This window comes from Schistocerca nitens, chromosome 10, assembly GCF_023898315.1.
Source record: "Schistocerca nitens isolate TAMUIC-IGC-003100 chromosome 10, iqSchNite1.1, whole genome shotgun sequence".
Lineage (NCBI taxonomy): Eukaryota > Metazoa > Arthropoda > Insecta > Orthoptera > Acrididae > Schistocerca > Schistocerca nitens.
Window position 1 is genome coordinate 32,210,949 of NC_064623.1, and position 14,811 is coordinate 32,225,759.

The 14,811-nt window shown below is 46.5% G+C and overlaps 1 protein-coding gene across 3 annotated transcripts in view; it reads right to left on the reverse strand.

The window, feature by feature from the left end:
- LOC126210372 (organic solute transporter subunit alpha-like) overlaps positions 1–14,811 on the reverse strand; it is an 86,072-nt gene that overhangs the window by 47,863 nt on the left and 23,398 nt on the right. For 2 of the 3 annotated variants that reach the window (XM_049939601.1, XM_049939600.1), the window contains exon 2: positions 4,435–4,647. In XM_049939601.1, the coding sequence (XP_049795558.1) occupies positions 4,435–4,552 (118 nt within the window). In that variant the 5' untranslated portion in view covers positions 4,553–4,647. Of the gene's footprint in view, positions 1–4,434; positions 4,648–14,811 lie in introns of those variants that run through there. The other variant, XM_049939602.1, reaches the window with a different exon arrangement.

Here is a 14,811-nt window from a genome sequence, read left to right on the forward strand (position 1 = left end):
CAATGCCACAACACTTACAATAAGCTGCACAACCGCTGAGTGGCATGCATAGCTTGTGTAATTGAACAGCTAACACGTAAGGTCCTATAAGAATTACAGTAGTGTAGCAGTGACCAACTTATAAATGAACACTGTGCGACTGGACACATGCCCCTTGTTGCAACCGCAGCACTTCGATATGAAAATGGCTAACTAAAATAATATTGCTCCAAAGTATTTGAAAGGTGATGCAGTGCGAACGAACTGAATATGCATGAACTATTACAGAATGCTGAACATGTAAATAAATTCTCTGTGTAAGTTATTTATTGGAACACAAAAGCACACACTGTATAAAATCTGCCACAGCAATTCTGCAGTCAGTCGCCAACAACAAAACTTCCCTTCAAACCTGAAAATTTCGGTGTACAGAATGGGGTATTTATCACTTTTAATGCGAAGAAGCTACTTGAGAACTGATTTATTTATTTATCTGTACTACTTAGAGTCATTAGACAAAATGATAGCTCGTCCGCAGCTCGTGGTCGTACGGTAGCGTTCTCGCTTCCCGCGCCCGGGTTCCCGGGTTCGATTCCCGGCGGGGTTAGGGATTTTCTCTGCCTCGTGATGACTGGGTGTTGTCTGCTGTCCTTAGGTTATTTAGGTTTAAGTAGTTCTAAGTTCTAGGGGACTGATGACCATAGATGTTAAGTCCCATAGTGCTCAGAGCCATTTGAACAAAATGATAGCTGACCGGAGTGGCCGTGCGGTTCTAGGCGCTACAGTCTGGAGCCAAGCGACCACTACGGTCGCAGTTTCGAACCCTGCTCGCGCATGGATGTGTGTAATGTCCTTAGGTTAGTTTAATTAGTTCTAAGTTCTAGGCGACTGATGACCTCAGAAGTTAAGTCGCATAGTGCTCAGAGCCATTTGAACCATTTTTTGAACAAAATGATATACATCACGAAATTAGTGTACAAAGAGGGCAACAGAAATATACATAAATATTTAATAAATGACTGAGGAAGTAGATTGGAGTGCAAAACCTGCACGTGATCTGCCATTGTGGAGTGATATAGCACGATGAATCTTGGACCACACAAACGAAGAACTCTTGCAGTATATTACTGGAGGTAAATGAAAGAAATATGCAACGAGACCAACAGAAATGACCCTTTCATTCAGAAACAATAATTGTATTGAAGTCGTCCCGTGGACATTACAAGAGGCGAGACGTGGTTTTTAACAGGATGTATTATTACTAAGCACTTCGTCTTCAGGCCACAAGTGGCCCATCGAAACCATCCGACCGCCGTGTCATCCTATCGGAGGATGTGGATAGGAGGGGCGTGTGGCCAGCACACCGCTCTCCCGATCCTTACAATGGTTTTCTTTGACCGGAGCCGCTACTATTCGGTCGAGTAGCTCCTCAATTGGCATCACGAGACTGAGTTCACCCCGAAAAATGGCAACAGCGCGTGGTGGCCCGGATGGTCACCCATGCAAGTGCAGGCCACGCCCGACAGCGGGTAACTTCGCTGAAATGACGGGAAGCGGTGTATCCACTACGGCAAGGCCGTTGTCATATCAGTACTAAGGACGGCAGAGAAAGCTCTGTAACGCGCTCCCATGCTGGTCACAAGGTTGGTAAGGAGTTGTTGTGGTGAGGTGTTCCATCCCTCCACCAGAGTGTATGACAACTGCTGGATGGTCGTCGGTAGAGGTGGATACGCTGCAATGCGTCTGCACAATGCGCTCCACACGCGCTCAATGGGAGTTCAGTACGAGGAACAGGCAGGCCGTTTCATCTGCCGAATATCCTCTAGTTCCAGGAGCTCCTTCATCTACGTATTTAATTGTCATGCATTGCCATCCATAAAAATGAAGTCAGAGCCGAATTCAGCCTGGAAAGAACTCAGGGAAAAAAAGCATAAACTCACAATAAGACTGACCAGTGAGTGTATTGTGTTCAAAGATATGGTGGTCAGCATGCCCATGCAACATTATGTCTCCCCATACCATAACGCCTGGACCACCATTACGAAAGTGCTTGACAATGTCCTTTGGTGCATAACATGTTTCCACCTGCCGCCTTATGGAGGTACATCCAGCATTGTCAAACACAATCGTTTTTGTGGTCGAGGTGTCACACTATACTGCTTCCCCAAGTGCATCTTTTAAAGAGTGTATTCGGCCTTCACTTCGTTTTGATAGATGAAAGTGCGCAGCAGCATCAGACGGTACAGGTGAAGGAACACCTGGAACAAAAGGATGTTCGGTGAATGGGCTGGCCTGCCCATTCTCATGGAGCGCGTGTGGGATGCGTTGGAGAGCTGTATTGCAGCATGTCCGCATGCTCCAGCGACCATCCAACAGTTGTCAGCCGCTACACGCTACTAACTGGAGTGTCTTTTTTGTTTCACTGTATAATGGGGTATCCAGGATGGCTTGTTGTCGGCGGTGATTCTCTGCCAGAAATGCATGTGGGGACAGTGGAAGAAGCAGCTTGTAGTCACAAGAAATTCTTTATCACAGGCTATTCACATCTGTCAGTAATACACCGACAGGGCATATATTGGCGTGTGAGCACCTACTGTGGTCCCTGCTGCTACGTTAGATGACATCTCGTGTTTCCAGCCGTAGCATGCTGGTTGTGGTGTAGGCTGCTGTCCGGGAAAATGGGAATATGGGAGACTGTGTCTCGCCCCCAGTGAGTCAGGTTGAAGGAATCCCCCATTAGGACCTCGGGAGATGGAAAAGTGGCTGGACCCACAGCATGGTAGTCCCGTGAAGGCGGTAGGGTACTGAGCTGGACCCACAGCATGGTAGTCCCGTGAAGGCGGTAGGGTACTGAGCTGGACCCACAGCATGGTAGTCCCGTGAAGGCGGTAGGGTACTGAGCTGGACTCACAGCATGGTAGTCCCGTGAAGGCGGTAGGGTACTGAGCTGGACCCACAGCATGGTAGTCCCGTGAAGGCGGTAGGGTACTGAGCTGGACCCACAGCATGGTAGTCCCGTGAAGGTGGTAGGGTACTGAGCTGGACCCACAGCATGGTAGTCCCGTGAAGGTGGTAGGGTACTGAGCTGGACCCACAGCATGGTAGTCCCGTGAAGACGGTAGGGTACTGAGCTGGACCCACAGCATGGTAGTCCTGTGAAGGCGGTAGGGTACTGAGCTGGACCCACAGCATGGTAGTCCCGTGAAGACGGTAGGGTACTGAGCTGGACCCACAGCATGGTAGTCCTGTGAAGGCGGTAGGGTACTGAGCTGGACCCACAGCATGGTAGTCCCGTGAAGGCGGTAGGGTACTGAGCTGGACCAACAGCATGGTAGTCCCGTGAAGGCGGTAGGGTACTGAGCTGGACCAACAGCATGGTAGTCCCGTGAAGGCGGTAGGGTACTGAGCTGGACCCACAGCATGGTAGTCCCGTGAAGGCGGTAGGGTACTGAGCTACCTAAGTGCCTGGGTTGTGCAGATCTTTTTGTGCTTTATGTAGTCTTCCATATTTTTTGGTGCCTCCCAACAGTGTTAGCTTGATTTTATTTTTAGAGAACTTCGTTATTTGGTAATTTTATTGTTATTTATATCAGTCATTAGAGCAAATAAACATATGTTGAACTCTGTCCTGCGTTAGATTTCATGATCGTTTAAAGTGTCCTACAGCTTTTCCATGGCTTGGCAACCCACTGATAATAAATATAGCTACGTGCACACCTAAGCTTGTTGTTCTCAATACAACGAGGCGTTATCGTCGTGTACAGTGGCAAAACTCAACGACCATTCTCTTATTATTGATTGAAGTAACTGGCGTTGCAGTCGCTTGTCCTGTTTGATTGTAAATCTGTTTGTTGACTAGGGATTTCCCCTAGAATTATAAGTTTCCTGGGTGTTGTTTTATGACTGTTAACTGACATCTTGCAGTGTTCATACGTAGTAAACAACAACACTGCTTACAAACGTCGATCAAAAAGAAACTTTCTTTGTCAGATACTTAGTTAATTTTTTATTCAGTTTCTGTCAGATAATGTTAAAAATGATTATTGGTTCATGACTGTGCCTATGACAATGTGCTGTTTTACTACATCAGGGTCTAGTACGAGTATTACCATGGAAATGTTACTACTTGCTTTAGTAGTCAGATTTCTAATAGAGTAGCGACATTGTAGCGTCTCGCCGTAAAGTGATAGTGGGGGATGACCTTGAAATGATCCTCAGAGGCACATTGGTAGACGGAAGAACGTACACAAACTACATTGTGCGTTGGCGTTTGGCAACACCGCTGGACTAGACAGAAGGTACGTTTACATTCCAGTAACCAAAAAAAAGTCGAGAAAGATGATTTTCGACTTAAAAACAGCAAGCAGACTATGCAGTTAATGACGATGGAGCACAACGTTGTCTGAACACTGCACCTTGCCCAGCGAGCACGTAGTTAAACTGAGGGACACTTACTGGAGTAGAACTCTTCGACTGTCGGCAGCTGACTGTGAGCGCATCCTTCTCCAGCCTCCAGACGGTCCCCCTGTTTGCTGGAGAAAACACTAAACACCGACGAGAACTCCGTGACCATGCTGGAGCGGTTCGGATCTTCTTTGGTAGCGGTGACAACCGCTCATCCGAAACACTCGTCCCCCGCCTTTAAGTTCTCTCGCCCGCTTTCGAAACCTGCAGAAAAATGGGCGAGAACTGATCAAGGACACATTCTGAGGCAGCAAACAATACTTAACTTGATAATGTGAAAAACCCTGTGACGATGAATTTCCCTGAACCCTCCAAAACTGCATTTTTAAGAACTGGTCCCTAAATGGTTGTGCATGAAGTTAAATGGATATTATGAAAATTATGGCCATAGATATAGCTAAAATGGGGAATTTGCGAAACAAATATCTCATTCTAACGCTACCTGGTTGGAGTATTGTATCGATGATTATTTTAAGATGATTGCAGATATCTTACAGTATATACAGGATGATTATAACTAAAATTAAACTTTCAGACCGCTGCAAAAATAACACCACTGGTCAGAATGACGTCAAATTGCAACGGAATATTATCGGAGAAGCGGGAAAACGTTTGACAGAAGAAAAATAAATAGTTGCAAAATGTAGCAACAGATGGCGCTGTAAGCATCAAAATTTAATAGTGGTCGACTACAAATGACAAACGAATCATACAACAATGCCTAAGGTGTACGTTTGACGTTAAACAAACTGTACTACTCAGTGTGCATGGGTGTACAGGTGTGATGCTGTTAGTTACGTAAGCCCATCCACCATGGCAAGGCCATATCACATCGGATGGGAAAGATCGGTTTTTAATTGTCCTGAGGCCAAAAACAGTATAAAAAGCATCAACCAAAATTAAATCGTATTGTTAATTTCCGTGTGACTGGCGCAAAACATGTTCAGTACGCTGTCCATCGTTTTCTGCAACAAGATGAAATCGAGAAACAGCATGTTCCACAACTGATCGAAGTGTTTCCGGGGTCACCTTCAGAATATGTTGCGCAATGCTTGCCTTCAGTGCAGCTAACTTTGCAATCGGAGCACTGAACACATCTTTCTGATAGCACCACAGCCAGAAGTCACGAGGATTAAGATCACATGGATCAAGATCAGGTGATCGGGACGGCCAGGCTGTAGGGGCATGGCGGCTGATAATTCCAGCGTTTCCGAAATGGCGTTTCAGCAGCTGCTTAACTAGACTTGCAGTGGTGTCACCGCCAGACACCACACTTGCTAGGTGGTAGCCTTTAAATCGGCGACGGTCCATTAGTATACGTCGGACCCGCGTGTCGCCACTGTCAGTGATTGCAGACCGAGCGCCACCACACGGCAGGTGTAGAGAGACTTCCTAGCACTCGCCCCAGTTGTACAGCCGACGTTCATAGGAATGCTTCACTGACAAATTACGCTCTCATTTGCCGAGACGATAGTTAGCATAGCCTTCAGCTACGTCATTTGCTACGACCTAGCAAGGCGCCATTGCCAGTTATATTGAGCTTATTATAAAACCTGTACCGTCAAGAGCAATGTACACCAATTATGGATTAAAGTTAAGTATTACATCATCTACGTACTTTATTTGCAATTCTCAAGACCTTGTCCTGTTCCAGACCTCACGCCAGTCAGCGTGTAATTAAACGCGTGCATTTCGGCTTCCTCTAGCAACACGATGTTGGCTCTTCTGCCAACACTTCACTTGCCATATGCGAAGGTGCGCCATCTTGCAATATATATATATATATACCTGTCTGTTCGAAAAAAATATGGCCCTATGATAAATGAAGCTGTAAACCCGCACCACACAGTCACCTTTTCAGGATGGTAGTGGTTGATTTGCGTGTGGATTTTCCGTTGCCCATATTCGACAATTCTATGTATTGACATGTCCTGTCAGATGAAAGTAGGCTTCGTCTGTCCGCAACTCGTGCACATGGGTAATTTTGAATGGATAGCAAAGAAGGATGTTCCGTAGGATTTTACGCACCGTGCTCACAGGTATGTCCAATGTTCGGGCAATTCTCCGTGCACTACACGTTTGCACACCACCACTCGTCTCCTCCTGCATTGCTGCGGCCGTTACTTCCACAGACGTCGAATCAATTCGTTTCCTCCCTCTGCCAGGCTGCACACCAAACGAACCCGTCTTTTCGAATTTCCGAGTCATTTTCTCCCTACCCACGGCAGTCATCGGACCAACGCCTTTTTTCAAATCCTTCAGTGTCCGGTATTTCTGCAGAGCGACGTGTGCACAGTCATCATTCTAGTAATACAGCTTTACAAACAGAGCCCGATTCTGCATTGAGATAACCATGGTGAACGTCGCAGACGCAAATGGAGGAAAAGCCGTGTACCTGGCGTGTTTATACCAACTTGAATGAGTCGTGTGCATGACAGGTGTTTCCATTTACGTACTCTGACACATACAGCGTCATCTGTCAATCAATTTTTACACTTTTTTTTTTCTTCTACCATACGTTTTCCCCCTTCTCCGATAATATTCCGTTGCAATTTGACGTCATTCCGACCAGTGGTGTTATTTCCACAGCGTTTTGAATGTTCAACTTTAATTATAATCACGCTGTAGATCAGAAGCCTACAGCTCGATGTACGTGAAGAAGTCGAACAGTAACACACATTAAACTCACATTCACATTTATTCATAAACACATTTATGAAATTAACATATGAGTGAATAACCAAAACCTGTAATAATTAGCTCTATCATAATTTATACACGGTGGTCCATTGCTAGTGACCGGGCAAAATATCTCACGAAATAAGCATCAAACGAAAAAACTACAAAGAACGAAACTCGTCTAGCTTGAAGGGGGAAACCAGATGGCGCTATGGTTGGCCCGCTAGATGGCGCTGCCATAGGTCAAACGGACATCAACTGCGTTTTTTTAAAAATAGGAACCCCTATTTTTATTACATATTCGTGTAGTACGTAAAGAAATATGAATGTTTTAGTTGGACCATGTTTTTCGCTTTGTGATAGATAGCGCTGTAATAGTCACAAACGTATAAGTACGTGGTATCACGTAACATTCCGCCAGTGCGGACGGTATTTGCTTCGTGATACATTACCCGTGTTAAAACGGACCGTTTATAAATTGCGGAAAAGGTCAATATCGCGTTGATGTATAGCTATTGGGATCAAAATCCCCAACGGGCGTGTGCTATGCTGCTTGGTATCCTGGACGACATCATCCAAGTGTCCGGACCGTTCGCTGGATTGTTACGTTATTTAAGGAAACAGGAAGTATTCAGCCACATGTGAAACGTCAACCACGACCTCTAACAAATGAGGATGCCCAAGTAGGTGTTTTAGCTGCTGTCGCGGCTAATCCGCACATCAGTAGCAGACAAATTGCGCGAGAATCGGGAATCTCAAAAACGTCGGTGCTGAGAATGCTACATCAACATCGATTGCACTCGTACCATATTTCTATGCACCAGCAATTGCATGGCGACGACTTTGAACGTCGTTTGCAGTTCTGCCACTGGGCACAAGAGAAATTACGGGACGATGACAGATTTTTTGCACGCGTTCTATTTAGCAAATAATGGTTCAAATGGCTCTGAGCACTATGGGACTCAACATCTTAGGTCATAAGTCCCCTAGAACTTAGAACTACTTAAACCTAACTAACCTAAGGACATCACACACACCCATGCCCGAGGCAGGATTCGAACCTGCGACCGTAGCGGTCTCGCGGTTCCGGACTGCAGCGCCAGAACCGCACGGCCACCGCGGCCGGCTTCTATTTAGCAACGAAGCGTCATTCACCAACAGCGGCAACGTAAACCGGCATAATATGCACCACTGGGCGACTGAAAATCCAGGATGGCTGCGACAAGTGGAACATCAGCGACCTTGGCGGGTTAATGTATGGTGCGGTATAATGGGAGGAAGGATAATTGGCCCCTATTTTATCGATGGCAATCTAAATGGTGCAATGTATGCTGATATCCTACGTAATGTTCTACCGATGTTACTACAAGATGTTTCACCGCATGACAGAATGGCGATTTACTTCCAACATGATGGATGTCCGGCACATAGCTCGCGTGCGGTTGAAGCGGTATTGAATAGCATGTTTCATGACAGGTGGATTGGTCGCCGAAGCACCATACCATGGCCCGCACGTTCACCGCATCTGACGTCCCAGGAATTCTTTCTGTGGGGAAAGTTGAAGGATATTTGCTATCGTGATCCACCGACAACGCCTGACAATTTGCGTCAGCGCATTGTCAATGCATGTGCGAACATTACGGAAGGCGAACTACTCGCTGTTGAGAGGAATGTCGTTACACGTATTGCCAAATGCATTGAGGTTGACGGACATCATTTTGAGCATTTATTGCATTAATGTGGTATTTACAGGTAATCACGCTGTAACAGCATGCATTCTCAGAAATGATAAGTTCACAATGGTACATGTATCACATTGGAACAACTGAAATAAAATGTTCAAACGTACCTACGTTCTGTATTTTAATTTAAAAAACTTACCTGTTACCAACTGTTCGTCTAAAATTGTGAGCCATATGTTTGTGACTATTACAGCGACATCTGTCACAAAGCGAAAAAAGTGGTCCAACTAAAACGTTCATATTTCTTTACGTACTACACGAATATGTAATAAAAAATGGGGGTTCCTGTTTTTAAAAAACGCAGTTGATATCCGTTTTACTTATGGCAGCGCCATCTAGTGGGCGAACCATAGCGCTATCTGGTTTTCCCCTTCAAGCTAGGCAGGTTTCGTTCTTTGCAGTTTTTTCGTTTGACGCTTATTTCGTGAGATATTTAGCCCGGTCAAGATCAATGGACGACCCTGCATAACGATTTAATGGAAAGCTATGTCACTTCCCTATCAGTTATTACTTCTTGCTCTTTTAAGAATTTACTCTCTCCCGATGTTCGGTGCTAACTCACAAATTTTAAATTCCATAATGCTTGATTAGAACAGTCCCTTCCCCCACCTTCTCCTTTTCCTTGAACACATCCGCACACTATATATTGTCCGTCGCCTTGATCCCCCTCACCCCCTGGTGTCTCCCTTCCTCTCCACTCCCAACCAGTTGCCGCGCCTTTACCGTTGTGTCCCTCCCTCTCTCCATCTCCACACCCTCCATCTCCTTTCCCAACACAACTTCCACCGTCTACCACTCCCGGATGATGAGCTTCGCCCTGACATCTACCCTTCCTACCAACTCTAACCCCCTCTTCCTGCCTCCTCCTCAGGGCTCCCTCTCCTCCCCCTACCTCCTTCTGAGCGGATTTCCCCTCCTACTCCCCCTCCATCTCTTGTGCCTTCTTTCAGTGTCTCTGCGCTCCCTCCTGCCCTGTCTTCCCTTTTCCTCTCCCGCCCCATGTGTCTCCTGCCTCTTCGTGAACCCACGGTTGCCCCTCCTCTCTTCATCCCGCCGCTTCCCCAGCTGCCCCATGCTCTCCCCTCCTTTTCCATCCTCTCTGACCTTTCCCTCGGCAGGTCCCACCTGGTAGTTTTCTTCTTCGTCGTGTGTGCTCCAAGTGGGTTTTAAGTGTGTTGTTTCGGAGTGTTTTTAATACTGTGGCCGACTTTTATCCTGTGCCTGCGCATCCAGTGACTTCTCTGTGTTTTACGAATCGCCAACTGTGTTTTTTCACTTTCTGGTGTGTTTTTTTAACTGTCCCCAATGAACGTCTACATATCAGTGTATTTTTACCTCCATTTTCCCGCCTTACTCTGTTTTATGTTCCCCCTTTTTTACCTCCTTATGTATGTATTATTTTATTCTTGTTTTAATTGTCATGTCACTCGGCTGAAGAGCGGCGGATTGTGCTGCTGACAGCCCTCCCCTGCCCATATGGGGCAGGGGAATGAAATCACAATAAAGAAAAAAAAATTAGAACAGCGACTAGAATGTGGTGGCTAAAATCTAGAAGATCAGACATTCATTACTAGTGCAAAGTAGATGAGACAGGCGATCGTCCTGGGTTCCACAAATGTGAAACCAGTTGAAGCATTCCACTGGTGCTTACAATTACACACGCTCAGTATAAGACTGGGATGCGCCGAGCTACACGGTGACGAATCGTCTGCACCTGAGCAGGACACCCAAGATGCGGCACCCTCTACCGCGATGCTACGCCAGGTACATTGGGACAGTCTCGCCTCCCACCTGCAAGTGCTTCTCCCATGCGCACACCTTCGTCTCCTCCCAGCCAGTGTCTATCATGCGGCGCGCACTTCCGCCCTGTGTATTCCTTGCCACTGAAACGCTGCCAATCGTCAAACGGTAAATTACGAACCACTGTGGCTCAATGACGTGAATTCTCTCCAACAAAAATTGCCTCCGAACATAGCGCACGCGTCTTCTCCAACCTCCAACGACAACATGAAACTCTTCCCTGCTACCAAAATACACTGAAGAACCAAAGAATACACCTTCCTAATATCGTGTATATCCTCAGATGGAAACCCAGTTCTAAGCAAAGAAAGGAAAGCAGAAAGGTGCAAGGAGTATATAGAGGGCGATGTTCTTGAGGACAATATTATGGAAATGGAAGAGGAGGTAGATGAAGCTGAAATGGGAGATATGATACTGCGTGAAGAGTTTGACAGCACTGAAAGACCTAAGTCGAAACAAGGCCCCAGGAGTAGACAATATACCATTCGAACTACTGACAGCCGTGGGAGAGCCAGTCCTGACAAAACTATACCATCTGGTGAGCAAGATGTATGAGACAGGCGAAATTCCCTCAGATTTCAAGAAGAATATAATAATTCCAATCCCAACGATAGCAGGTGGTGACAGATGTGAAAATTACCGAACTATCAGTTTTATAAGTCACAGCTGCAAAATACTAACGCGAATTCTTTACAGACAAATGGAAAAACTGGTAGAAGCCGACCTCGGGGAAGATCAGTTTGGATTCCGTAGAAATGTTGGAACGCTTGCGGCAATACTGACCCGACGACTTATCTTAGAAGAAAGATTAAGGAAAGACAAACCTACGTTTCTAGCACTTGTAGACTTAGAGATAGCTTTTGACAATGTTGACTGGAATGCTCTCTTTCAAATTCTGAAGGTGGCAGGGGAAAAATACAGGGAGCGAAAGGCTATTTCCAATTTGTACAGAAACCAGATGGCAGTTATAAGAGTCGAGGGGCATGAAAGGGAAGCAGTGGTTGGGAAGGGAGTGAGACAGGGTTGTAGCCTCTCCCCGATGCTATTCAATCTGTATATTGAGCAAGCAGTAAAGGCAACAAAAGAAAAGTTCGGAGTAGGTATTAAAATCCACGGAGAAGAAATAAAAACTTTGAGGTTTGCCGATGACACTGTAATTCTGTTAGAGACAGCAAAGGACTTGGAAGAGCAGTTGAACGGAAAGGATAGTGTCCTTAAAGGAGGATATAAGATGAACATCAACAAAAGCAAAACGAGGATAATGGAATGTAGTCGAATTAAATCGGGTGATGCTGAGGGAATTAGATTAGGAAATGAGACACTTAAAGTAGTAAAGGACTTTTGCTATTTGGGGAGCAAAATAACTGATGATGGTCGAACTAGAGAGGATATAAAATGTAGACTGTCAATGGCAAGGAAAGCGTTTCTGAAGAAGAGAAATTTGTTAACATCGAGTATAGATTTAAGTGTCAGGAAGTCGTTTCTGAAAGTATTTGTATGGAGTGTAGCCCTGTATGGAAGTGAAACGTGGACGATAAATAGTTTAGACAAGAAGAGAATAGAAGCTTTCGAAATGTGGTGCTACAGAAAAATGCTGAAGATTAGATGGGTAGATCACATAACTAATGAGGAGGTATTGAACAGACTTGCGGGTAAGACGAGTTTGTGGCACAACTTGACTAGAAGAAGGGATCGGTTGGTAGGACATGTTCTGAGGCATCAAGGGATCACCAATTTAGTACAGGGGGGCAGTGTGGAGGGTAAAAATCGTAGAGGGAGACCAAGAGATGAATACACTAAACAGATTCAGAAGGATGTAGGTTGCAGTAGGTACTGGGAGGTGAAGAAGCTTGCACAGGATAGAGTAGCATGGAGAGCTGCATCAAACCAGCCTCAGGACTGAAGACCACAACAACAACAATATCGTGTAGGGACATTGCGAGACGTAAAAGTGCCGCAACACGACGTGGCATGCACTCGATTAACGTCTGAAGTAGTGACAGGAATTGACACCGTGAATCTTGCAGGGATGTCCATAAGTCCGTCAGAGTACGAGGGGGTGGATACCTCTTCTGAACAGCACGTTGCAAGGCATCCCAGATGTGCTCAATGATGTTCATGTCTGGGGGCTTTGGAGCCCATCGGAAGTGTTTAAACTCAGAAGAGCGTTCCTGGAGCCAGTCTGTCGTAATTCTGGACGCGTTGGGTGTCTCACTGTCTTGCTGGAACAGTCCACAGGCACTGCTGCCCGAAGGACAGGGGGTGTTCGACTACGGTCAATTGCAGCAGCAGATGACCGCCACATTGTGCAACAGGCAGGAAAGGACACACGTCAGGGTGCGGCTACGACTACGACCACATTGAACAAACTGCAAGACACTCCGCTGTGGCACGGAGAATCCTTGAAGGTGGTCTCCATGCCCGACGGCCAATCGGTAGTGTTGCATTGGCAACCTCACATCGGCGGTACTGTTCACGATGGTGCCAACAACATAGGAACTGGACCAACGAGGAATCGACTCACGTACTCTCCTTGGATCAGAACAGAGTCAGTCTGAGTAGTGATTCTCGTCGTACCGTCACATGGCACGATGCGGGAATAAGTAATGCACCCGGGAATGTTGTCGAACCTGATCATTTTGGTAGTCCAAAGTGTTACAGTATGAGGGGGCATTAAGTTGTGTGGGCGTACTCACCCCCAAATCTTCGGACACGGGACACCACCGGTCAACGTTATTGTGGTGCAATTGTAGTATTACCCTTCCTCTGTCATTTTTTTTCTCTTTTAGCGCAAGTATTTATGCGTAACCACGCGAGTGATATATGGCTCAAAGACTCAGTCCCACTGCGATAGACAAAGAGATTATCTCTGACTCATAATATAAAAAGTCTGTGGATAGCATGTGGGATATTACGCGTACCATGGACGTACCTACTTCTGATTTAGGATTGCGGAGAGTAGGACCACAGCAGAACTGTGATTAGCGGCATTGTTGTAAGCTCCCATTTTGAATACTGGATGTAATTTGTTCAAAGAGATTTTGGGATTGTAGCCGGTCGTCGTAAACTTCATTCCACGATATTTCGGCTGGACAACTGCCAGCCATCTTCAAGTGAGCCAAACGAGGACTAACGAAGAGGTTTTTTTCTTTCTTTTATTGTGATTTCATGCCTCAGCTGAGGCAGGCTGGCAGCGACATACATACACCGCTCTTCGGCCAAAAGGCACAACATAAATACACGGAAGGCATAGAAAAAATGAAAAACGCAAGATGAACACTGCACTAGAAATCAGAAGTCGTTCGACTGAAGACACTGTAATGAAGAGTGGCACCAGTTGAAAACAGATGAAGACGTCCATGTGGAGACACGAACGTAGTAGAAAACACTGACGAAGACACTACACGAACGGAGAGACACTGACGCACGGAAAACACTGGCGACGACCATCGGCGAAGCACTCGCACTTACGAAGGGGGGGGGGGGGCTGCCTCCAGGACAAAGGGAGAGCTAGGAGGGCGAGAAGGGGGGGCTGGAGCCAGTGGGAGAAAGAAGGGAAAGCAGGGGGGAGAAGAGAGGGGTCAAGGTGGGAGACGTGGGAGAGAGAGAGAGGAGGGGGAAAAGGAAGGTGAGTAGGGAGACAGGGAGCCCTGGGGGAGAAAGGGGGGAAGGGGAGGGGAGAGTCAGAGCTAGTAGGAGGGGCAGATGGACGGAACAAAGGACATCATCAGGGAGGGGGAGTTAGCGGAAGCCACCTTGGGAAAGGGTATGGAGGGTGTGAAGATGGAGGAGGTGGGGATGGGCGAGGATGGGAAGACGAAGAGGTTCTCTGCTCCAGCTTATATAGTGCTCTGATGGTACTGCTGCACATGCATTGCAGTCACGGAGACAGAAGGACCACACCGCCCAGTGGGAGTGCCCTCGCTGTTGGAACTGCTAGACTCAGCTGCCGTCGGTATTGTCTCTGGCCGCAGCTATCGTAGTCTTCTGGCTTCTTCGTCTTGAGCAACTTTCGGAGATGACGGCATTTCACACTTTATTCAATTGGCAACCACTGTCACGGTTCATCAGATTTCCTGCGATGCGTATTTCAACAGATTCTTTGATCATGGAGTCCCAAAAGGCTGTTGCTGTGGCCAAAATCGAA